The sequence below is a fragment of the Macadamia integrifolia genome, chromosome 12, assembly GCF_013358625.1.
Source record: "Macadamia integrifolia cultivar HAES 741 chromosome 12, SCU_Mint_v3, whole genome shotgun sequence".
In the NCBI taxonomy this organism is placed as follows: Eukaryota; Viridiplantae; Streptophyta; class Magnoliopsida; order Proteales; family Proteaceae; genus Macadamia; species Macadamia integrifolia.
In genome coordinates, this window is record NC_056568.1 from 3,669,074 (window position 1) to 3,694,996 (window position 25,923).

The following is a 25,923-nucleotide window of genomic DNA, read 5'->3' on the forward strand; positions in this document are numbered from 1 at the left end:
TAGTGGAATGATAGTAACTTCCCATAAAAAATGAAATAAACGATGCAAAAGTTTCTTCCTTCTCATCACCATAAAGACGATGATTGAAGAACAGAAAAGGCTGCAGCCTCAGCGTGAGCTAATGCCATGATAATCCACCAGCCATCAAAGTAATACCAGTGTAATACACGCTATCAATGTAAAAGCAACTTAGATCCATCTTCATTCATTTTAAATAAACATGCTTCTCAAAGGATACTAACAATAAAACACTAGGAAAGGCCCTTTTTGTTGCTGTCATAACAAAGAAATCCCATTCCTATTAACATGGATTTGGAAGTGGAAGGAATAGTATGATCCACACATACTGATATGTATGTTCCACAAGAAAATCAAACTTTCTCATAAGATTGATATGCAGATCTGATCGCTTCAAGGCATGTCCAAAAAACAAGAAAGTTTTCCGCTTCAAAAAGAAACAAAGGAAACACCAATGGGAAAAAAGAACATCAAAATGATCACTGCCCAAGGCTTGTTGAGCTAGGTATAATATATAAGAACTATGTAACTAAACTCCCAAGAAAGCTAAATGCTAGGCCAAAAAGCCTCAAATACATTTGAGGACTGGCTCTGCAGTGGCTGTTGTTGCTTTGTGACTTGTCATCAGTGCTGCTTGTTATCCTTGTTAAAGGGTAACTTTGGAAGCTTCTGAAGCACCTTGGCATCCAATACTGCATATTGCTTATTGATTTCCACTAAGGCCTTCTCAGCAAAAGTATCCACGTGATCCTCATGCTTCTCATACAGCGCTGGCACTGAATGTAGCAACACAAACACTGCAACCAAGAATAAAGAAAATGAAAACAGAACAGATTTCATCTTGTTTTGTGCACACATACCAATCATAAAACACATAAATATCCCACGACAGAGCTCAATCACCATGCAAAGGCCACACCTATATCTCTTATTCTCCCTGATCGGATTAATCCTATCATCAGAAGAAAGATGCTTCTGAGGGAAATCAATATATGAACCTTCTTATAACAAAAACACTTTTGACACTTACAAGCAGCTCACATGCATCATGGATGTGACTTCTTGGGTTAAGTATCGAGATTTTAGGGGCTAAGAGCCTTTTATTACATGTAAAAGAGTGCATGTGTTAGAATCAGACGCCTGCATGAAGTGTTATCCATGAAAAATCTCAAGAGAGAAAATGTTCAAGGACTAGCAAATTTTACCATTTCTACAAACAACAAACTGAGACTTATCCCAACTTGATGGGGTCGGCTAAATTTTTTTACCATTTTTATATCATATAAATAATTCTACCAAGTGTTAGAAATATCAAAATATTTTGATATGTTTGTACACTTAAATTTCTCTAGCTCATCCTCAATGCAAGCTTTACTGAAACCAACAGAGACAATAGAAGAGCTCAAACTCTCCACAAACTTGAACCCTCTTGACTAACTTGAACCAATGATCTGGGGAACCCTCTTCTGGAATACCTCCGACAAACAAATACCCAATTTTTAATAAAGTGGGGACCACTGTCTTAAGCAATATTAATGAAATCTTAAAGGGATCTCATCTAGTTGCCATTGTCAAATAACATTCTATGGATTACTCCATCTTAGATTGTAAAAATGTAAAATCATGTATCAAAAGCTGTAGTGGGTGGTATCTAACTGTAGCCTGGCTGGCTATTTGCTACTGTAGCACCATAATAGTATGGGACCTCTACTACCCTAGATTTTTAGGAGGCAGAACTCAACAACCACAATGACCTCAACACCACCACCACCTCTCCACCCCCCCCCCCCAAAAAAAAAAAAAAAAAAACACATGAAAGGTTAAAAGAAAAATTTAAGGGTCTTAAGTCTAAAAAACGCATCATAGTTCACAAGATCATCATATGCGGAAGAGGGGGGGGCAACCAATGGGAAGATGGGAGAGGTTATGAAGCCTAAAGGAAGAGGCAACTCCTATTACTCCCTTCTGATAAATTCAAGAAAATACATGGAACAGAATAGGAATTGTTTAAGATAACGAACGAACAAACCAAAATGGATCACTACTTCCTAATTGCATTTGTTGTCTCAAAAATTCCAAAAGGAACAGTTTTGGTGATCACTACTACCGTTGCTTATTGAATTTTTTTTTCATGTATTTGTTTGGGTCCGAGGCTTTCAAGGGCTTACATTATGGGAGATTTATGCTTTGGCTTCTTGATTTAGTATAGTTGTTGCCTTTCAAATTTTGATTTACCAATTGACTTTGTGACATTTTATTCTGTGTTCTTGGTCTCCGAGGTTTATGTGCTTAACAGCTGCAAAGTGTGTGAGAGTTCGTACAGGTTTTCTTATCGAAGAAGAGAGATCTTTTTAGTTTGCCCATCCCCTCCCCTAACATGCACCCCCAAAATAAAATTAAAAAAAAAAAAAAAAAATGGAACAAAAATCTCACCCATGTAGAAGAGCGTTAAGAAATTGAACCAACTGCCAACAACTGAAAGAACCCACAGCACTGCAATCACCTGCAAATGGCTTTTTGTCTTAGCTAATAAAACAAGAGGGAAGAAGTAGACACTCTTTCTACAAGATTGGAAATAAATGCTGTACCATGAGGAATTTCTTCAAGTTCTTTCCTGAACCTACTTCCCTTAAGGTTGCAAAGACCCGATTGCATTCATGCCTCAACAACAGAGCAATACTAACGAACAGATCTTCTGGTAATATTACCTCAGGGAACTTAGGCGGTGACCTGACTCCCCAATTAAAAAAAAGAAAACACAATAATATTGATATTGCATTAAGAAAGTGACTAGCAAATTAACTTACAGTCAAACAAAAGTTATCACAACTGATGCTGTTGTCAGCTAAATAATCCATCAGAATGATTATGCCCCAAATTAACAAGTTTGTGATCATCAGGTCTCTCTCATTCAAGATAAAATGCATTTCAGATTGAGAAAAATTGACTGTTCCACACCTCAGCATAAACCATAATTGCCATTAGAATTAAGGCAAAGGAAAGAAGTAGAAGTTCTGAGAAAATCAATTAATTTCAGAAAGATGAACGCTTAGTTTTCCTATGTTAATACGGCTGAAATACCCAAAGTACAGATACATGACTGATCCGCCCACAGAGAAGAAAAATAACCAATATTTGCATATTTCAAAAGTGAAGCACTTGAAATAGTAGTTCAATTTTTATTAATGTGGCCAAATAAACAACCAAAATGTGTTGATGTTGAGGTGGCAATACACCAGAACCCACCAACCTGACACAAATGCTCCCACCACTTCCATGTTTGGGTTAGATACTTCTAGATTTGGGTTAATTTTGGATTAATATGAAATTGACACGAAACAAATGGGTAATTTTATGTTGAATCCATCAACCATTTGGGGTTTTGTTATTTCATATCATTGAAGTTGAGTTGTGTAACTTGAAAACAACCAATCCATTAAAATGCCATGTTTGGGGACATGTTCAGCCAATCCAATAGAAACATTTAGTCTGGAAATTCTCTTTGGGTTAAGTCATTTTGTTTTTAGTCATTACGCGATGCCAAACCAAATAACTTTTTATGTATATCGGCTATGAAGTTTGCAATGGTCATTTCTACACTTTGAAACCCAAAAACATCAACATAAAGAGAACCATATCACTCAGCTAGTTTTATAAGATAATAAATAATAACAGAACAGAAACAACAGCATTGCTGATATAGTCGGTCAATTAAGGCCGGGTTTAGCATTACTTATTTTTGCTACTTAAAGCTTATTACCCCAAAAGAAAGGAGCCTTTTAAGTTTACTGCTTGTTTAGACCAAATTACTGAATAGCACTTAAGTTCAATTAAAAAAGGGAAGAGAGACGGGGAGGTGGGAACCCTGGAATAAGGTTTACTTAGGATTCCTATAGACTAGTGCAAACTTGATGGAGATCTGAAGATCACAGAAGAAAATTCTAAGCTTGACCCTTCAATCATTAGTTAGATTTCAAAGTACATATTGATACTGGAGAACCCCCACTTCTGTCCTCATATCCAACTGAGACCCTTCAACTCAGCAACATTACCACAAGTAGAGTGGGAAGGAATAAATGGTTGCCCTAGCTGAGGACATCCATCCCCACCTCACAGACAATATTGAAGTTACGTATTGATTGTGTATGCTCATAGATGTTCAATTAGTATCTGGCTAGAGCTAAAGGATAACGTTTATGACCATATAATTAGCCTTTCCTTTCCTTCTTTAATCTTCTTATTTTTTTCACCCTGTATATTTAAGATGATCAATGGTTAGCTGTTAAGAGTGTTAAAGGTGAAGATGGGATTCTATCCCGGGTCAGGCAACGAATCACAAAGACTTTTACCAGTGAACAAAGCTGTTACTTTTTTCACCCTTCTTCAAGCTTGTCTTCATGCCAGTGGATAAATTTGTTGCGCAATAATTTGAACTTGAAAGGAAAATCCATAATCTAACAGAACTGGTTGTTTATTGTATGATTCTCAAGACCTTGATATGGCTGTGCACTAGTTAGGCTTGTGGCTTTCTAGTTCTATCTATCAACTATGAGAAGTACTTACAACAGTGGTTCTATGATCTATACCAATGCTCACTGTAACTTGGAACACATGAAGTAGATGAAATTTGGTTATTCAGAGCGACCTTAGAATCTAAGACCTTTAAAAGATGTACATAGCCAAAAAGAAGTGCAAAATTTGCAATTATCACTGCAATAAGTACACACCCATGGAAACCACAAAAGCACTATTCAGATAGAGAAGTGCTTTCTATGGGCAATCCACCTTCTGAAAAAATTGGATCAAATGGGGGTGATCAAGTGAATACATAGACATGAGTAGAAGATGTTTGACTTGAAAACCATTATTTAGGGTTTATAAAATATTTTATTCAGAAAAAGAAGGGGAAAAACATTTAAATTGGGTTACAACTATATTAAGTTAGAGAAAATCACGACTGTGCCACATTTTCAGTTTTTTTCACCCTTTTTCATAATGTCATTCTAAATAAAGCCGAATAAAAAGAAATAACGTTATAGCTAATATAAGAAAAAGAAAAAGGCAAGCATATAATAGAAACATCAACTAAATGAAAAGATCCAAGGAGACGAAACTAACTTATTGACAAATGACGAGAAATTGGTCCAGATAAACAATGTCGCAAGGGCTAGGATAAGAGAATGGCAAACAAAAGTAAGCAGGTGATAACCCATCCACTCAAAGATTAGCCAAATAACCGTCACACCAGCAACTATGCAGGCTGATATCTGCTTGTTTCTCCAAAGAATTACATCAGCAGCTGAACAACAGACAAAAAATTAACATCAGAAAGATCAAGGAAACGCACATGATAGTCGATAAGGTTAAAATTAGAAACAGGGCATGACCAAATTTTCTGCATAAAAGGTAGACAACTGACTTCACTAAACAAGGTGACAAACATAGAACGCCAGAACAGAAATAAGACAATGACGACAAGTCAACAACCCTAATCATCTCAAGGAGTCACCAGCACAATAACAACCCATGAATTTGACAGGTCAAAACCTGTCCAAATGAACGCTGACATTTGTACTACTGGGATTGCCTAGTACAGCTCCTTTTCAGATCAAGGGATGGCCAAACAGTTCAAACATCTAGATTTTCTCCACAAAACAAGGTGAACAACACTAAATACAATAACCAAAATTGCAGCATTGACAACCGTAATCATGAAAATAGTCACCACTTGCCAGTCAAATGCCAACAGATAAATTTCATCTATCTATCAATGCTGGTGAATTTTCTTCTGTAAAGATTTTTGCAAGATCAATTGCAACCGTAATTGTTCAACACCCATTTTCCCTTAACAGTATGCAACTATCTATCTATCAACCTATGACCCTATAAAATGGTATGAACTGGGAATTTTACTAAAAATCTATTAGCTAGCTGATCATTCAGACCAAATATTGGTAGTTCTCAAGGATGAGATACTTCTCCTTGGCATCTCTAATGTTATTACAACTCAACTTACCAAATCCACCCCGTGAAAAGAACTCCACCCAACCCAATACTTAAACAAGTGCTTGATAAAAGAGGTTGGCGATAATATATAGTTAAGGATAAGAAAAAGTACCAATGGGGTGAAGGTCAGCTTATCAAGAAACAGAAATCTGGGATTCTGACCAAGAAAAATGATTGCCCATGTGGCCATAGCCTCAACCCAAGCAGAGTGAAGCAATCATCAAGGATGTGTTCTATCATTGAATTGAAACCCCACCATATGTGAGGATACTACACCAAAAGGGAGAAACCAAATATCTCTTGTTCTCTTCGCAACCCCCGTTTTCCATGCAAGGACGTTGAATCTATACCATTTAATTTTTCACTCCTTAGCCTCATCCATGCAATTTATCTTTGGATTATACTTGCTTTTGAGTATGGTTATTAAGGCATCGAGATATTCTGTACTGCACCTTTCTTGTTTTCCCATATGCTTTCTCTGAACTGAAGTTCTATCAACCACAGAAGTGCAGTGATTTTTGCTCTGATGTTAATCCAATTCCCTCAAAATTATTATCACAGCTACAACTCCAGACACACTAGTGGGTTCTGTACTTTCAAGTTTCTGGCTCCTACTTGAAATAACCAGTTAATACAGAATAATTTTTCTTTTTACACCTAGGCACCCAAGTGGGTGCTGTGTCTGTTTCTGGATCGTACTTGAAAAAGCCAGCTAATACAGGATATATTCAGTGTAAGTTTTCCTCTTGTAATCAAAAGATAAAATTTTATGCTATCCACTGCAAATTGAAGATTACATTTGATTTTCTTAATTAATTCCCCATTCAGAAACACAAGTTATCAAACAGAATTTCCAATTTGCAGAAGAGAGCATAAGGCATAAAAAATTTAATGCGCTATCAATAACCTTTGCATTAGAATATTAAGTAACATAAAGAGGATGACATAACAGTCTGGACATGATATGTGATTGCAACACAGAGTAAACACCAAAATTAGGAGTGGATAGAAAAGCATAACAATGCCGTAAAGCATGATTAAAAGAGGATCAGATGAGAAAGGAAAGATCTATTTACACTTTCCACCACCGAGTATCGTATAAACAGGTTTCTGCCTGCCGAACAAGCGGTTCTTTCTAGATGGCAAGTATTTTTCGCTTTCCGAATCCGATGAAGAAGAAGAGTGATCGTGATTGTGAATCTTATCAGTAATCTTCTCCATCAGAGATTCAGAACCAGTGTCTTCGACAGGATCCGACATCTTATGCTCTGAAAATAGAAGGTAGGGGAGAAGCAGAGAATATTAATGATCACCCATAATACAGAAGGCGAAAGATCATCTGCAAACATCAAAATACCAGAAAATGATCCGAGAAACATAAACTGCGGACATTGACAGACCACTCCTAACAACATATGACCAACGAAAAATTATTTGACCATTTCATCGTTATAGTGAGAACTGAGAAGGTCGCGCCCCCGGGGGAGACCAGAATGTGGATCCGTAGAGAACAAACAAAGAACAGGCTAGGGAAGAGAATGATACCCATTAAAAAAAAAAAAAAAAAATCCTAAAATCCTTACTCTGCAAATGTGAAGGCAACGATATGAAAGTTCTTGGTCGTTGTGGTAGTGGTCTACTCTCTTCCTCTCCGCAATTCTGTGTTCCCCTTCAACGGAGAGAATAGAAGATGATTCAGCGTGGGGCAACGGAAGGAGCGCAAAATATAGAGTTTAATTTCCGTGAAAATCGCAGGAAAGTAAATATAGTTGATGCGTGAATCCGACTGTGAATAGACTATTCGCGTCGTGGCCTCAACATTCTTAGACAGAAAATAGCGAATCACTAGGAACTATGAGAGGACGAGCGAAATTCGACCATTTTTCCTTTTAAAATATAAATATACATATATATATATATATATATTTATATGAGGGCCATGAGGGCCACGAAGGCGAAAGGCCAATGAAGCGGTGGTGGAGGAAGGGCGGGAATCTTTGCCCCTATTTACCCTTCCGCCAAATTCTCCCGTTTTTCGGTCTATACCATAAATTGCTAATTGCTCTCTCTCCTTCGGTCCTTACCCACCACCACCCCCACCCCAGGGTCCCACACTCCCACCTGGGATTTGGCGGAACGGTTTCTTTGTTGCATAAGATTAATAGATCTGAGACACGGAGTAACGGTCAACATTTGCAGCAATTATAATAATACTGTATAAATCAAATGTGAGTTCAATCCTCCAATTTTTTTTCAATTACGATCATTTTAGGGTGGATTTTAGGGTTTTTGGCATCAGGTCACAGATTTTTAGACCTGACCTATCGTTTTTTCCCTTTTTTTTTTTTTAATAAAAAAGAAATTTATTTATGATCAACTCCAGGAGAGGGGGGAAAATTACACTAGTCATAATACAAAGAAAAAGATGCAAAAAGAGGGAAGAAGAGTAACTCTACAACGAAATATGTATGAGAAGAACAAAGGATGCCAAACGGTATGAGGGATTAATTCAATCCCGAATCTAATTTTAAAATCCTTGATTGTGACTTGGAAATCATATTCACGTTTTTGAATAGAAAAAATTGGGCACAGAACTACACACCTCTATTCTCACACCCAACCAATAAGAGAGTATAAAATTGTCCATAGGGCTCTTCACTTTTTCCCTAATAATAATAGGAAAAAAGGATTTATTTTTTTATTTTTTTTATTTTTTCAAGGATTTATTTTTTTATTTTTTTATTTTTTCTTATTCTTTTATTTTTTTATGGTGGCCTGCATATGTTAGGGTGTCAATTTATAATCGAATTAATCAAATAAAACTAAACTAATTCGGTTTGGATATATGAGCATTCATTTCGGTTCAGTTGATTATGATTCAAGGTATAAGAATCATCAGTTCAAATTGTATTGAACCAAATTGATATTGGTTTGAGTATATAAGTATTCACCTTTTTTTTTTTTTGGTAAGTGTTTTTTGCAATTTATTACACATATTCACATACTAAGATAATTTTACAGTTAACAATGACCATAATATTCATAACTTGAGCCCATTATGGCCTTTGATACATCACAATCATGATCTAAGAGTGGAACTATTTGCATAATTGAATTAAAATCGAGTTACAAAATCGAATTAAAATTGATTACATAATCAAATTGGTATCGAAATCGAATAGAACCGAATTAAATCTGCTTGAATATTCAAATATAGAATCGATTCGATTCACGGTTCAATTTTAGTTTACCTCATCATTTTTCTGAACTGAAAAACCAAACACAAACTAATTGACACCCGGCCATGCTTGTGGGTAGAAAGCATTCCTCCTAAAAAAAAATTGTAAAAATTTCAGGTTATGCGTTGCTCATCACCATTTTTTTTATTAGAAGAAAAGAAAAAGAAATTAATATATATATATATATATTGCATTGTCATTGTCACTTTTTACACAAAAGCTGGGTTTAAACAAAAAACTCTCCAGTTTGAAGAGGAATAGTGACCTATGGCCACTTCAAAAAATTGTTAGGGATCATTAGAGATTCTAGTTCCACAAGATCGCTCCATATCTGATGCACCTCTCAATCTCTCATCCCTTCTTAACTGTTTCTTCTATTCCAAACAATATTTCTTACGTTGCTACTTCAATACTCTCTTTCTGTCATTACATAATTAACAAGGACAAATAACCATTTGTTTTATAAGAAAAAAGCAGTTGCCCAACCTGATATATTAAATCTTTAGACATGACATACATTATCGATCAGGTTGTGCATTGTTCACCATTAAATCTACAAATAATAGGCCTATTTTTTGTGTGTGAAAAGAAGAGAAAAATTAACCAAAGAAGGAAGCCAATAATCATCCTTAATAGGCAAAAATAATTTATCAAGCTTAACCCTGCCAGCTAACCTATTTCCCATTGAAACCATATAATCATCCTTGCAAATTATACAAACATCCAATAAAGACATTAAAGATGGCATAGCTAATAAAAGACTGCACAGCACCGAGGGCCATCCAGCTTGTGTGTCTTGCATCAACCGTGAACAAACATATAATTGTTCACCCACAAATATTCAATCTCTTGAAATCCTTTTACTATTGCTTGTTGCAGCCCCTCGAGGACCCCTTTGTCTTGTACACCCACAACTCAAAATTGCAAAATAAAGCTTGGAATATAATTGTTAGGATTTAAAATGTAACTGCAAGCGTACGGATCAGTGTAGCTACGGTTCGAACACAAGGAGAACAACCACTTTATTTTCAGCTTCTTTTAATAATACGAAATTGAACTGATTAATGGTTGTGATCTAATTCTAACTACTATCCTAAACATATGTATCTAAAATAATGTCCTAACCATTCGTCATCTAAGAATTTAAATACGCAAGACATGCAATTAAAATTAAATAAATAAATAACCCATGCAATTAAAAAGCAATGAATGGAAAAAAATGTTGAAATAAAAATAAAGTAAAAGAAAGGGGATAAAACTAGAGAGAGACTCATAAGTAGGTTTCTCTACTTAGCCCGAGGGATGCATCATAATATGAGTTTCCCTACTTGACCAGAGAGTCACTCTTACAAGGGTTACTCTACTTGGTTTTAAGGAAATGAATGCAATTAAAATAAAAAACAATAAAATGATGGTTCTATGGCTAAGAGGGGCAAAACCAACATATACACTAGTCATGAACCTTGGGGGAAAGGAAAAGCAATAATGTAACGATTGATATTAAAATCTTAAATTAAGAAAGAAATGGTAGTCAAAAGAGAGAATGAGAGGGGGGAGAGAAGACTATTGAAGAAGCCTACCTACCTGAATCAATGCTTGAACTTGAAAGCTTGGGTGATTTGAGATACTGTCAACCCTAAAAACCAGATCTGGAATGAACCAGATTTGAAATTTCTAGGCTTGGAGAAAACAAATCTTGAAACAAAAAAAAAAAAACTGAATTTGAAAAGAAGTTGCTCCACGGCTCATGATCTTGTCACCTAGATCTAAGCCTAGAACTATAACTTAAAAATTACAACTCAATTGCATAAATTATAAACATAAAAGTCTGAATAAAAATAAAATAGTGCTTGCATTAATTGAAATAAAAAGCTATTACAAAAGTGATTAAAGCAAAATAAAGAAGAACTAAAACTAAAGAGAGTGAGAGAGGGAGAGAGAGAAGGGAACTAAGCATAAACTAGAAAATAAACTAAGGGGAATAATCGTTCTAGGAGGGGGGAGGAAGGGGCTTTTATAGGGCTTTGGTCTTGCCTCCTTCCTTCTACAATTCTTCTTTAAGAATAGAAAGAAAATAAAATAAAATTAAATCTTGATAAAAATCCTCATTCTCTGAGATATTGTATGAGGAAAGAGAGAATTTGTTTCCAAAATTAATAAGTTATATTCCTTCCCTGCAATATTAACCAATATCTTGCAATCTTGACTAAATCATAAAGGAATCTCTGCATAGCATCTTCAAGATCTTGTAAGGTGGCAATAAGAGAGAATAATATTCATGATTTTGTAGGAGAGAGGATGTGGTACCAATGAGTGGGTCCCACCTTTGGACAAGTTAGTTCAAGCTTTGACTGGTTCTTGATTCACTTTAAACACTTTCTCTTGTGGACTTGGAAACTAAAAAAAGAAAAGAAAAACAGAAGTAGTACTATCCAAAGTGGGGCAAAATGTACACTTATATCCCTAAGATTTTACACATTATTGTGCTCATCAATAACCACTATTAAAAATACTCTGGTAAAAACAACCATCACAAATCAAATTTGGGTGATCCTCATATGGTAAGTTTGATATTCAAAAAGGGGGACAACAGTTGGAAGCAAGGTTTTAGGTATTGACATTGGAGTGGTCTTATCATATTAGTATCGGTTGAGATCAATCCTAAGACTTAATCCATATGGGATCAGGTACAGTATCGGTTTCAAGGGTGAAATCGTAAAAAACATTTTTTAAAAAAAATATTAAATAAGGGTAAAATTGATTGATCTTGGATTGATATCATATCAGATCGAAGCATGTTGAAGAAGATGGTTTGAACGCGCCAGATATTTGGAGTGATTCCCTCTTTTTGCATGACCTTATTTTGAACCACAATACTTCGTGGCCATGGAGCACATACCCTTATTTTTGGAAGTATATAGGACACTACTAAGGCTCATTTTTCGCTTTGACCTACTAAAGAGCTAGTACTACTGGTTGAAAAAACTAGCCTTTCGTGCTCTGAGGAAAAAAACTAACTATCAATCCTCATATGAATGCATGGATGTTACAAATTTAAGTTCTTAATGAATTTTTTATTTTCTATTAAAAAAAAAACACCGTCCATTTTTTTTTTTTAAAACCCTGGGTGAATATCTCACATTCATAGAAAGTTTCCGATTCTATTTTTTTTGTAAGAAATATGTACACCCAAACTCACTTTGAATTAAGAACTTCATTACCAAACAAACAGCTGGAAGGCATCCCATACTAGATAAGGGAGGAAACCAACCATTTGTAGGTTGCTAGGGTTAAATAAGAACCTGACAAATAGACCTAGCAATATTAATGGGAATAGTTGCTGCCATGATCCACTAAGAATCAGCCATGTATCCCATCTATTTGTAGGAAGAGAAAGAAAAAGAATAATAATAATAATAAAAAAAAAAAGAACAAAAAGAAGAAGAAGCATTCCCCCTCTCACTAGCCCCCTCTCCATGGGCTAGATGAATCTTTGAAGTATTGTAATCCTGACAATGAAACCTCTGTTATTGATAAGTTGGCAAACAGATGATGTTAAGACTCATATTGCAAATGTGGATGATAACTCCATTCCGTGTGGAGTCAGCTTGGAGTCATATGAGGGAAATTCATTCCTTCATATTTTGGATTGGCTTGCAGCCTCCTTAGTTGATCCCTCTGAAGTGGAAGATCCTGAGTTGAACCATAGAGAGGAGGATACTGAGGAGGAGGTTCATTGGGAAGACATTCGAATGTTTGCTACGCATAGGGAGAGGAGTCATCGTATTCGCTTTGCCCCCTATTTTCTGTGCTCATCTAAGTGAAAATTTTGATTTCTTTTGGATGATCACAATGTGTGCAGTTTTCATTTGGTACTAGGGTTGATGTTTTTGTTCCTTTTCTGGCTGTTGGTCTGGGGCCTAGTTCCTCTTGATGGCATCTTAGCCTTGTAATTTTCTTTTCTTTCTTTTCTTCGCATTTTAATATATTTAATTATTCACCCAAAAAAAAATATATTAACGAAAAATATAGAAAGTAGTATCAACCCAAAGTTACAGCAATTGCCTATCATTTTAATTTTTTGGTAAAGCATTCCCTATCATTAATTCATACACCAAACAGTTATTCATTTGACAAACCTGAAACTCTATAAAATGCCTTAATCTAGGAGTTCAAGGCTCATTCGAAATAGAAAGAGAAGAATGATGAAAAACTCTGTGACTAATCATTTATTTGAGAATGAGATCAGCATGATAAATTCCATCAAAAAAATAAGACACCCTTCTTTACTTAGAAGGATGATACATTTTTTACCATTCAATATCTAGAGAATGCTTTAGGTTGGTCACAATTCAAATTTTATATACAAATTGAATTACATAACTTTTCACGCTAAAACTTGACATGTGAGCAACATACCAAGGTAGGGAACTATATGTCATTATTTTTCATCTCATCCAACTTGCCATTTGACATAATTAGGTGTGTTATCATAGGCTCCATGGAAGACGCATGCGCATGGAAAAATTATTCTATTAATAATAATAAGGGTAAGGGACCCTGCCAAATTACGTCACCGTTGCACTAATACAGGGCAATAGAAACATGCGCAAAGGCATCATCTACGGTCCGAGTTTTCATTTTGTTTGGAATATTGGCAATTGTTTGGATTTTTGTGGTTCTTTACCCCTAGAGGCTAGGGCGCCACATTTATCAAAAGGGGAGCATCGATCACACATTCACACGGACAGTACAAAGGTAAATTTAATTCCTAAAGATCGAACAACATATATAATAGAAGAAGGAGGAAAGATTTCATGAACGTTCGAAGTTCCAAACCCCACAAATCAAAACAAGGAGGAAAAAAATAATGAAAAGAAAAAACAAAACAAAACAAAACAAAACAAAACGAAGGATCTAGGCTTGAAAATTATGATTGATTAATCAATCGTAATTCAAGAGCTACGAACCATGATGCTGTGCATCATGTCTTTAAATTCATGGAAGTCAACGCGGCCGTCTTGATTACGGTCAACGGAGAAGATCATACGCTCAACTCGACCGATGTCTCGGCCTTCTGGCATCCCGAGCTTCCTTAGTACCACCTGCAATTCTTGGGCGGAGATGAAGCCGTCGCCGTTCTCGTCGAACACCTTGAAAGCCTCCGTCAGATCCTCCTCCTCCTGCGATGAAGATTCTGCATCACTACCACAATCACATGTCCCGTCTTCGTCAGCAGCTTCCCCATCGTCCTTGTTATTGTTGTTGTCTTTCCCAAAGAAGGTTTGGTCGAGCGATTGGTGCAAGGCCTCGAAGTCCTCGAAGGTTAGGCCAGTATTGCCAGGCCTAATGTAGGAGCGCACCATGGATTCAACCTCCGAAGGATCAGCTTCCAAACCAAGGTGGTCGAGGGCCTGGCTCAGTTCGTCCACGGAGATGATGTCGTCCCCGTTCTGGTCGAACATGTCGAAGATACGACGCAGGCGGAGGCAGTTGAGGCTGGGTGACTTGAGCCGGAATGACGATGACGGCCGCCCGAGGCTTGCTGGCTTTGCTACCGCCATCTCTTAATTTTCCGAGACAGACCGATCCAAGACGATGGAATTTGTGGGCGATCGGTGCCTCTTTTTCAGTTCTTCTGGCTGTCGTCCCTTGTAGATGCCTCCTCCTCTGCTTCTTCCTCCTCCTCTCCTCCCCCTCTTCCGGATTGTGATTTGTAGTGCTGGTCAATATATGTCAACCATACCATTGGTTGCGCTTTACATTTTATACGAATTGAAAAGTCAAAACCTAGCTGAAATGAGCGTGCAACTCGGGTGGTTCTTGGCCTTTCATTGACCTAATCTTCGCCTCCTTTGCGGAAGACGGAGTCTCCCTCTCCTTTTTTTTTTTCTCGGTAGAATGGACTCTCTCTCTCTCTCTCTCTCTCTCTCAAAAGAATATCTACTATAATACTGGTTCATATGAAAGAGTCTCGCGGTATCTTGGACTTGGGCTAAGGGCTAACTAACCCTTTCATACGACACACACACACACACACATAGAAAGAAATATTACAGAGAATTCAAGCTAAAATCGGATTATCTTGGCTCCAGCCCGTCAACGTAGCTACATCTGTCAAGGGTGTTAAAATGGAACTGGAATTGAATATACCTGAACCACACCGTTCATAGGCAAATCGAATTAGATCGCAAAGAAATGATCTGAGTCTAGTTTTTCTGTCCTATGTGATTCGATTCATAACCGGAAAACTACATGTTACTCGTGATTTCACAATTGTTAAAGTGATTGGTGAGTTCTATAAGGGGATATAACTAAATAAAAATGGAGATATTTATCTTATTCCAGACCATCATAAACATTGAACATTATTAATGGTTGGATCGAGTGGCCATATAGAACAAAGGAAAAAGTACAATTTCTAATTCGTCCTAACCATCTGGACAACCCACGGATGACCTCCTCCCCTGGCGCCAACTAAGGATGTCAATCGGATCGAAACCAGGTGTTCGGCCCGATTCCGGTTTTGGTTCCAAGGAGTGTTAGTGTGATCCAGAATCGGACCAAGTCCCGTCTTGGTTCTGAAAATTGGTACTCGTACCCGACCTATCTGGTTCCGATCCGGTTCTGATTCCTATTTGGATTTTGTATTCGGTTCTTATTTGGTTACAATATCCAGTTTCAAATTCGATTTTATTATGCAGCTGCCATTCTGAAAAAAAATATATATAAATGTTTATTCACTACGTTATTGGTCTTCCCCAACAAAAGAATAAAAAAAAAATCATGAGCTATCGATCATCGATTGAACTTCTAATATCGTTAATTTCATTATTTTAAAACACAATATGCAGAGAAGAGGAAGAACAAAATACTTTAAACTTGAAGAGTTACAATTAAGTAGATTGTTTAACTCACGATTCATAAGTCCCAATGCAACAAAAAAAAGAAAAAGAAAAAAGAGAGTTTTAGAGTTGGACTATAATTGAAACTCTATAAGATGATCTATCATTTAAGTGATTGAATATATCGGGTTTCCATATAAATAATGTCAAGTTTTTAGTTAAAGAGGAAAAAGTGGACATTAAGTTATCCGGTCTGATTTCGGTTAGAATCGCCGGTTCTTGGCATAAATCCAGATCCGGACCGAACTGAATTATAAATATTTATTTCAAATCCAAGATTTAACGATATTATAATGGGTTGGATTTGATTCAGGGTATTCGGTCTGGATCTAGATTCGGTTTTTGGTTTCGGTTCCGATTTGACACCCTTAGCGCCAACTCTTCAAGCAAGAGCTGCCACCACTAGGCTATCCTAGTGTTCGTATATATAGAAGAATGATTATAAAAACTAAATGCCAGACTAAAATACTTTCTCAATTTGAATTGGCTTCCTCTTGCTTTTTTAAAATCGTTAATACAAACTGCATATAAGTCAGTTGTGAATCAGATAACGAAAATCGATATAAATCAGTAAAACTGGATTGAATACAGAATGATTATGATTTTGGTTGATTCCTATCTGATTCGGTCTTGATTTGCACCTTATCAAAATGTAAATAACAGTAGATCGAATTGAATAACTGAAAAAAAAAAATCGAATCGATTGATACCCTTAATTACATCATCGAAACCTCAAATATCTGAAGAATAAATTGCAATTACCATCCTTAAAACTAATAACTTTTAGAAGACAAACACTTTCCATGTTGCTAAGGTTAAATTATTTTTAAAAATAATAATAAATACATAAATAATTAGAGACGAGTTGGAATCCCCATTAGTCTCATGGTAGAAAAACAAAGGTAGAGGGAAAAATACCCTCCAAGTTATACAAAGGTGAAAATAAAAATTGAAAAAGACAATCGATCATTTCAACAACCTTATATTTTCATGCATTCATGTAATCATTTAAGGAAGACGTGGGGGTTAAAACATTTTTTTTCCTACCATCGAATAGATGGGGATTAATCATTTTCTATAATTTTTTTTCTAAAAAAAAAAAAAATACTTTTATCTTCGTTAGGTGGAGTATGCGTTCTCTTCAGTTCCTAGTTTTAAGGAGGGGAATTTATATTTTTAAGAAGAGGGACCTCTTTCATCATAATTAAGAATGAAAAGTAAGTTAGCCACCATTTGAGGAAAATATGATGTGACTACATTAATGGTAGAGAGTTGGAATTACGATAATTTCTTGAGCTCCCTCTAACATTTCAGAAAAAAAAAAAAACGGAGGGGGGGAGGGTTGGGGAGAAAAAAACAATGATAGGTTGTTTAGTGTACATTAATGCCTCCCTTTCATAACATGACATATTTGACCCTTATTATGTAAGAAGAGAGATATACATGGGGAGGTGGTAGCATATGCTACATGAACGAACAAGGAAATCAATCCCAAATATTATATAATTGTCAATATCTACTAATATTCTATAGGATTATTGTGCGTCTAACTGTGATGTATGGGGTGGAATGTTGGACAATTAAGAAATGTCATATAGAGGTCATGTGTATGATAGAAATGATGATGTTAAAATGGATGTGTAGCAAAACCATAAAGGATAAAGTAATGAACGAGTATATTAGAGCTGATTTGGGAGTTATACCAATCAATATATAACAAGCTTCAAGAAATCCGTTTGAGGTGGTATGGTCATGTTCAACAAAGACATAGCGATACCACAGTAAAGAGGAGTGATAGAATTCAGATTGAAGAGGCTGCAAGAGCTACGAGCAGGCCTAAAATGATCATATGAGAAGTTGTGAGAAATGAAATGTACAGTTTAAGTTTCGTACCAAATATGAACTCAAATAGAGCATATTGGTGAGCAATGATCTATGTGGCTTACCCAATTTAGTTGCGATTTTCTTAACTTACTGGGATATGCCTCTTTCCTCTACTTTCAACTTTCACTTCTCACTTTTCACTTTGTATATTGCATTCTCTTATCTTTTATTTCCTATGTTCCATTGTTCATTTTTCATATAATCTCTTTTTGACTTTTCTTATCTTCCCCCTCTCTCTCACTCTCTTTTAAAATCCATTTTTTCTTACGATTTTATGTTTGGATCCATGTAACAAACCTTATTAAGTTGGGAAAATGTTTAGCTTGTTATCATTGTTATGTCCTACTAATAGTCAAACTCCAAAACATTTTAATATGAGTCCGAATCACTTACCTGTACATGTGGCTTCATGATGACACATGTTGCATCCATAAATGACCCTCTATACTGCCAACAAGATGGCTTGAGGGGCATTTATGTAAGTAGAAGAATATGTGTCATCATAAAACCTTTTTAATACACTTTCTACCATGTAAGCAGTGGAGATACCTCTACTTACTGCAGCATGTTTTTATGAATTGGTACTGATCTGGCGAATCCATATCAATATCGTACCGGATGGGTGTTACCTTGGTTTGGGGGTGCCATAATAATAAATAAAAATGTTAAGTTTGTCTTGAATTCTTGATCAGTTTTGAAGATTGACCCACTCTGAAATATTTTGGTGGTAACCTGAATAGAAAGTTTTTAGAGATCTGTGATGGAAGCAGAGGGATTGGGCCGATCGATCACGACCTGAAGGGTCGACTTACAACTTGGAGTATATAATGTACTATTGTCTTATTGAAAAAGTTTTTTTTCTTTTTTTTCAAGTTAGGGTTTCAAGGGGAGTTTTTTCACTGCTGCTTGGGTGTGATCTCTCTTGTGCATAGTGAAACATCTTCTTCTTCGCCCGAGGACATAGCACACCACACTGGTGTGGGAACCTCGTTAAATCTCTGTGTCCTACGGATCTTTTGTCTATTTATTTTCGTATTTCTTAGTGTTTGATCTAACAAAAAAAGGTACTGAAATTTTTTGGGGCAAAATTGTCCGACCAAGTCTATCGATAGATATCAGTATTGATCCGATATACCGTGAACTAAATCAATCAGCTGCAAGCCTGCATCACTATGAAGCTGTAAATACAGTGGATATCGGAGGGTATTTAAGTATTAGACATACAGGTGGTGTTTGCGAAGTATTGCTTGGCAACATAAACACCGAGACTGGAGAGCCCTGAACCATATAAACACAACTAAGAATGGAAACTAGAAGTAGTAGTTTTTCTTAATTTAGAGAGAGAGAGAGAGAGGCAGGGAAGAATATCATCTTGTCACTATAAAGCCTTTTTCTTCCTGAAAAAGAGGAAAAAGAAGAACAGCTGAGGGAGGGTAGCTAGCTAACATAGGGACGAAGGAAAAATGGAATTAAAGGTTTTATGGAGCTTATGTGTGGTCACTCTATGTAGCTGCTGCTTGTTTGGATATATATACATCATTGCGTGGGTAAAGCCGGAGAGGCTTCGAGAGAAGCTAAGGAGACAAGGCATCAGAGGACCTCCACCTTCTTTCCTGTTAGGGAATGTCCCTGAGATGAAGAAGATCCAATCACTGCTAGCATCATCCAATTCCATTTATTCAAAGGAGGTTAAGGTCCTTAATGGAGATCAAATCGCTGCCCACGACTACACTTCTACTTTCTTCCCATATTTTGAATACTGGAGAAAGCAATACGGTACGCATATATATACTCAAAACTCCACCATCTATCCGGTCCTATTGTTAAATGTTAATAGGAAGGAAATTAACCATAAATTAATCTCTTAGTACGGCTAAGACCTAAGAAAGAAACTAACTAGTAAGATTATCGATCATAGAATTAATCTTTGCATATAATCATCAATGGGATTCAGTTTTCCTTCAATCATGGTGAAGAGAGAATTTCTTCACCCATCATTTTTGGCAATTGGATAAAACTCCTCCCTGTAGAATGCATATATTTTGAACCTTCCTCAATAGTGCAGAGCAACAATTAGATTACAATGGTGGGATAAATTTACCAGTGCGTGAGGGAAAAGGGAAAATTTTCTCCTAATTATAAACTATTGTTGCAAGAGATTCAAGACTTTGCATCATAATATATATCAAATCACATTACATTATTGGTGAATTTGATATTACTTTATACAATCAACCAATATTAATCTCATTATTATTATCATAAAAGCAAAGCATTTACTATTTTCTTACTTTCTTCTATCTTTCTTGTGCAAATAAATTTAAATTTATTATTGATAAAATGTAACATCATCGGGTGTCCAATTGCACATACAGGAGTCAGTAGTCAGTAAACGTCATTGTTAGCGTATTTAATATAGATGACTTGTGTTTAAGCGTCACCTCCAAATGGGGTTTTTGGTAGCTTAATTGGAAGGGAAGTTGAAACAGAAAACTATTTTCTCATTAATTATGATTTAATCCCAGTAAGGCTCCATTTATGATTTATATATATACACGAGCATAAACCCACTTGTTTTTAAACCTAGTCACTCTAAGCGAGCATGCCTTGATAAATTTTAACCCTATATGTTGGTTGCAATTTTCGCCAGGCTGGGCATTGCCCAATTTGATTTTTATCATTCAAGAAGAATAGTTCTTCTAATTTTATAAATTCTTCTAATACGTTCTTTTATTCATAGACTATCATTCAAAAAATTTTCAGATTTCTTAGAATCTCACCAATTTGTTATTCAAGATACTAAACTTTTATTAAAGGAGAAAGAGATCCACCAGGTTAAAAAGACTATAGTGCAAGATATGGGAGGGGGAGTGAAAATGCATTCTTCTGGCATTTTGAATCTATTGGTCATTAATGATCACCTCATTGTTGACTCTACCCGATTGATATTTCTATCAAGCATTGGTTCTATAACAAGGTATCAATCTATGATCTATTCCCTCTTTTTTGGTTTGTAATCAATTAGTTAGTCCTTGGATCTAAAATAATATAGAAATAGAATAAAGATCTCTTTCTCAAATAAAAAAATAAAAAATATTATTTCTGGATAGTTAGATTAGGTTTTGGAACATCCCATGGACGAAATTATTGGATTAGGATAATTGAACCAAGGTGCGTATCAGTAAATAAAATAATATTGGAAAAATGTATCTTTGAGAAATCAACAAACGCTATGTGTGCAGCCCCTCTCTCTCTCTCTCTCCCCCCTCCCCTTGCCTTATGATTGGTGGGTTCTCCATACAGTTTGCTCAGTGAATCCTCTCCCTTAATAAAAATATAAAATTATTATTTGAGAACTTATTATAATTAAAATTTTAAATGTAGCCACATGAATAAATGATGTGGTACTTACCAAAAGGAGAAATAAGAAAAAATAGCATGGTAATTCCAATTGTTAGATAGATAGGAAATGGTTTGGATAAGTTACTTGTCAAATTTCAAAAATTAAAATTAAACTATATACTCGCTCTTGTATTTACATTCATCCCCATGCAAGTCCATGTATGTCTAGCCGAGCTTAGCCAATTTCAAGCCTTGCATCGTGAACGTACACCCGATTAACTAAAGAGTCTTAACTTTGATGTGCATTATACGATTTATAGTTGGGCTCTTTTCTATTCCAAGATTGAATTTGCCAATCTCCCTTTCACCGGCACATCAGGTGGTTTGTTATTTCATAGATGGACCAACCGTAATTAACTTTTGCCATCTATATGGAATGGTTTTGGTTAATGTTTGCAGGTCCAACATTTATGTACTCAACAGGCAATGTGCAACATCTGTATATCAGTGACCCTTATCTTGTCAAGGAAATAACCCTTAGTAACTCTTGGGATCTGGGAAAGCCCTCATACCTTATTGGGGTGATTGGGCCTTTGGTGGGCCTGGGTGTCTCACTATCCAGCGGTCAAGCTTGGTTCCATCAAAGGAAAATCATTGCACCAGAATTCTTCATCGACAAAGTCAAGGTTTTTTTTTTCCACCTTTCATTTTGATTTAAAATTTGGGCTATGATTGATTTTTCAAGGACCTTCTTGTGAAATTAATTAATGGTTTGGGAGAGAATGTATGTAGGGAATGGTGGGTTTAATGGTGGAGTCGTGCTTGCCTCTGTTGAAATCGTGGGAAGATCAAATCGGAGGAGTTAAGGGAAGAGTTGCAGAGATTAAAGTTGATGAGGATCTGAGAAATGTCTCAGCTGATGTGATCTCAAAAGCTTGTTTTGGAAGTTGCTACTCTGAAGGAAAAGAGATCTTTTCATTGCTTAGAACATTGCAGGGGATCACGTCTCGCACAAGCTTACATGCTAGAATTCCTGCTTTGAGGTGACCATTGTTTACTCCCATGCATCCCTTAATTGTATAAGATTGAAAATTTTAAATACCCTTTTTCATACTTATCAAAGGGTCCAGTGAATTGAGAAATTGAATCCTAAAGTCGATGAGTTGTTGTGACAAATTGGCCCTGTTAGATATGTCCCAAGCAAGAATAATAGGGAAGCTTGGAAGTTAGAGCAAGAGACTGAAAGGTTGATATTAAAGGTAGTGAAGGAACGCAAGGAATCAAGTAGTAATAATGAGACGACAGAGGATTTGCTACAAAGGCTCGTGGAAGGTGCCTATGCTCATCAGCTTGGGTCCGAAACAGCAAATCGCTTTGTGGTGGATAATTGTAAGAACATATATTTTGCTGGGCATGAGACTGTGGCCACTGTTGCTACCTGGGCTTTGATGTTACTTTCGTTCCATCAAGACTGGCAGTCTCGCGTTCGTAACGAGGTGGCTGAGGTTTTTGCCGGCCATTTTCCAGATGCGGATATGCTTCTCAAGTTGAAAACGGTGACATTTTATTTATGGGATCTAGCTACTTCCAATTCTATATCCATTATTATATGCTTTATATATTTAATTATATTCTGTTGATCGATGATGACCTTGCAGTTGACGATGGTGATTCAAGAGACAATGAGGTTATACCCACCAAGTTCATTCGTGGCGAGAGAGGCCTTGGAACAGATAAGCTTGGGTGGTGGTGTCGACATACCAAAGGGTGTAAACCTCTGGATTCCTATCCCGACTCTGCATCGGAATCCAGATATCTGGGGGACAGACGCCCATGAATTCAAGCCGGAGAGGTTCACAAATGGCATTTTGGGTGCTTGCAAGCTTCCACAGGCATACATACCCTTTGGGCTTGGCCCTCGGACTTGCTTGGGACAGAAATTCGCCATGATTGAATTGAAAGTTCTCCTCTCCCTCCTCCTCTCTAAATTCTCCTTCTCCCTCTCTCCCCAATATCTCCATTCGCCAACTTTTAGGCTTGTAGTGGAGCCCCAATATGGCATGAATCTCCTTGTCAAGAAGTATGAGATCACATAGACATATGTACTATTGTTCCTTTCACCAACAAATTATCCAATATATATAGTATTATGAATTAGATATATGTATTATTATTCGTTTGATCATACTATATTATTATGAATCCTGTTAATTATCATATTATTATGACATAAATATCTCTCATAATCACTTCCCTCTCTCTCTCTCTCTCTCTCTCTCTCTCTCTAAACACTAAACACACACATATATATACTTCCACAAATAGATCTTCATTTCAAGGCAAGCATTTCCAAATTAATTTCAACAACTAACAATTAAAGGGAAGTGATCAGTAACGAGTAAGGAACAGTATTTTTAATTCGCACTCTTATTACATGGACAGAATATATATGTAGTACAAATCAATGTTTTAGAATTTAAAATCATCCAGTGTAGGGTAGAGCCTTTAAATCTTAAGAAACTTTATTTTATGTCTTGACCCATTGACGTTGAGATTGTGGACTACTGATCAATCAGATTTTCTTTAGGAGGAGATGAACTCCATATTTAGGCTCTACAATCATTCTATACGCAGGGGAGTGGTGATAGCTGGGAGAGATGCAGAAAGAGAAATTGGAAACTATAAGAGAAAGAACAATTTTCAACTCAACCATGGCAAAGTTGCGGCCCAGACACAAGCGAGGCCCAACTCCAAAGGGCACGTATGCTTGTGGAAGCTTGCAAGCATCAGAGACGCTATTGGCGAACCTGTTGGGTTTGAACTCGTTTGAGTCAGCTCCCCAAATTTCTGGGTCACGGTGCAATGTGGGGATCAGTGTCCATAGGTGTATGCCCTTTGGGATAGCAACACCTCCGATCTTTGTATCTTCCAATGCTTCCCTCGATACGAACGCTGCAGGAGAGTAGAGGCGCAAGGTCTCTTGAATCACCATCTTCATCTGCACGTACATACACTAGTAGTTACGAATTAATCAACGCATCTCATTTGGAATTTGTATTTTCCAATGCATGCATTATGCATTCCTCCCTCCGTACGTACGTACCGTTTTCATCTTAGGAAGCATATCGGCATCTGGAAATCGACCCCTACAAACATGTTCAATCTCCGCACGGACTCGATCTTGCCACTCAGGATACAATGCCATTAGCATCAAGCACCATGTTGCAGCTACTGCTGTTGTCTCATGACCAGCAAAGTATATGCTCTTACAGTTATCTACTATGAAGCGATTAGATAAATCTGATGAGCCCATTTGAATATTGTTCTTGGCACCCTCCAAGATCATTTGTAATAGATCCTTCTCTATGGTTGAGGTTGCCATTGATGATTTTATTTGCCTCTCCTTCACTGTATTCAGTATCAATGTTTCGATCTCTCTTTCTAGCTTCCATATCTCTCTATTATTCTTGGTCGGAAGTTTTCTAATCCAATAACACCATCAGATCATCAGTAATATATAAACCAGAAGGTAGCATAACTCAAATTGTTCCAACTTCCAAAGCTTAAATATGTGATCATAGCCACAACAGCACTCGAAGTTTTCAAAAACGGGCCTACCCATGTTTACCGTTCGAGGATTTTGGATGCACGTGCGGATTATCACCAATTCATGTACCCTTCATGTATGTACTTTTCCCCAATGCCGGAGTCTGGAATTTGGATCCATTCCTTAGAGTCTGGATCAGGTCCTCGTATGTGAATGGTTATCCTATTGTGCCTGATCCACACTTGAAATCAAATCAACTTAATCTCTCTCTTCTTACAATAGCTTGAGTTATTGAGTGAATTCTAGTTGTAGATCAGGCACCACACGAAAACCTGATCCAAACTCTCCTTATATGGGATCCTACCTTCTAAGTCCAAGTGTTATTTGAATTATGAGTTAGAACACTTAATGCATCAATTGACTCATAGCACGGACGGTATGATCCCATGTGGGGAGGTTAATTCCTCTCCCCACATATGGAGTTTATCGGCTGGGACTCTGTGATCATGTATCACCTCCTACCATTAAGAATGCAAGGAGGATTTTTTTTTTTTTTTGAATAACTAGGGATATTAAAAGAAGAAAAAAAAAAAGGACACATTTAATTTCATCACCTACCCATGCGTTGGATTGGTGATCCAGACTCCACAAGGATAAACCATTCATTGATAAGACTTGAGAGCTAGGGATCGAGTGCAATTCAAGCTGACCTAGATCATAGTTATCAATTCGGCCGAATAATTCGCTTGACCTAGATCATAGTTATCAATTCGGCCGAATAATTCGCGAATTATTCGGCCGAACCGAATTTTAAAGAATTTTATCAAAAATTCGGACCGAATCCGAATTAAAAATAAAATTCTTTAAAATTCGTGACTTTTTCCAAAATGAATATAAATCGCGAATAATTCGGACCGAATCCGAATTAAACCGAATTATTCGGTCCATTTAAACATTATTTTAAAAAAAAAACCAAAAATAA

At 36.6% G+C, this 25,923-nt stretch overlaps 4 protein-coding genes across 4 annotated transcripts; 1 reads left to right on the forward strand and 3 right to left on the reverse strand.

The window, feature by feature from the left end:
* Nucleotides 1–377: 377 nt before the first annotated feature.
* On the reverse strand, nt 378–7,912 carry LOC122057093 (reticulon-like protein B6). The gene is made up of 6 exons (XM_042619092.1): nt 7,608–7,912; nt 7,101–7,292; nt 5,137–5,317; nt 2,607–2,748; nt 2,452–2,521; nt 378–815 (listed from the first exon to the last, which is right to left on the reverse strand). The coding sequence occupies exons 2-6, from the start codon at nt 7,282–7,284 to the stop codon at nt 643–645; spliced, it is 750 nt and encodes a 249-aa protein (XP_042475026.1). The 5' UTR covers nt 7,285–7,292; nt 7,608–7,912; the 3' UTR covers nt 378–642.
* Nucleotides 7,913–14,009: 6,097 nt separating this feature from the next.
* LOC122057688 (calcium-binding protein CML42) lies at nt 14,010–14,999 on the reverse strand. The gene has a single exon (XM_042619893.1). The coding sequence runs from the start codon at nt 14,825–14,827 to the stop codon at nt 14,219–14,221; it is 609 nt and encodes a 202-aa protein (XP_042475827.1). The 5' UTR covers nt 14,828–14,999; the 3' UTR covers nt 14,010–14,218.
* A 4,400-nt stretch (nt 15,000–19,399) lies between these two features.
* On the forward strand, nt 19,400–23,572 carry LOC122094716 (cytochrome P450 714C2-like). The gene is made up of 5 exons (XM_042665321.1): nt 19,400–19,828; nt 21,854–22,080; nt 22,187–22,437; nt 22,584–22,950; nt 23,053–23,572. The coding sequence occupies exons 1-5, from the start codon at nt 19,516–19,518 to the stop codon at nt 23,488–23,490; spliced, it is 1,596 nt and encodes a 531-aa protein (XP_042521255.1). The 5' UTR covers nt 19,400–19,515; the 3' UTR covers nt 23,491–23,572.
* A 214-nt stretch (nt 23,573–23,786) lies between these two features.
* LOC122057647 (cytochrome P450 714A1-like) lies at nt 23,787–24,876 on the reverse strand (the record flags this gene model as incomplete). Its single annotated transcript, XM_042619829.1, is given in 2 exon segments — nt 23,787–24,392; nt 24,498–24,876. Coding segments are annotated over 2 exon segments (805 nt in total), but the record flags the coding sequence as incomplete, so codon positions are not given.
* Between the last annotated feature and the right edge of the window lie 1,047 nt (nt 24,877–25,923).

Coding starts and splice junctions, on each gene's coding strand:
- LOC122094716 (XM_042665321.1), top strand. CDS start 19,516: ATGGAATTAAAGGTTTTATGGAGCTTATGTGTGGTCACTCTATGTAGC. Junction 22,081..22,186: donor TCTTCATCGACAAAGTCAAG/GTTTTTTTTTTC, acceptor GAATGTATGTAG/GGAATGGTGGGTTTAATGGT. Junction 22,951..23,052: donor TGCTTCTCAAGTTGAAAACG/GTGACATTTTAT, acceptor ATGACCTTGCAG/TTGACGATGGTGATTCAAGA.
- LOC122057093 (XM_042619092.1), bottom strand. CDS start 7,284: ATGTCGGATCCTGTCGAAGACACTGGTTCTGAATCTCTGATGGAGAAG. Junction 2,522..2,606: donor ACTTGAAGAAATTCCTCATG/GTACAGCATTTA, acceptor AGCCATTTGCAG/GTGATTGCAGTGCTGTGGGT. Junction 816..2,451: donor CTTAACGCTCTTCTACATGG/GTGAGATTTTTG, acceptor TCTTGGTTGCAG/TGTTTGTGTTGCTACATTCA.
- LOC122057688 (XM_042619893.1), bottom strand. CDS start 14,827: ATGGCGGTAGCAAAGCCAGCAAGCCTCGGGCGGCCGTCATCGTCATTC.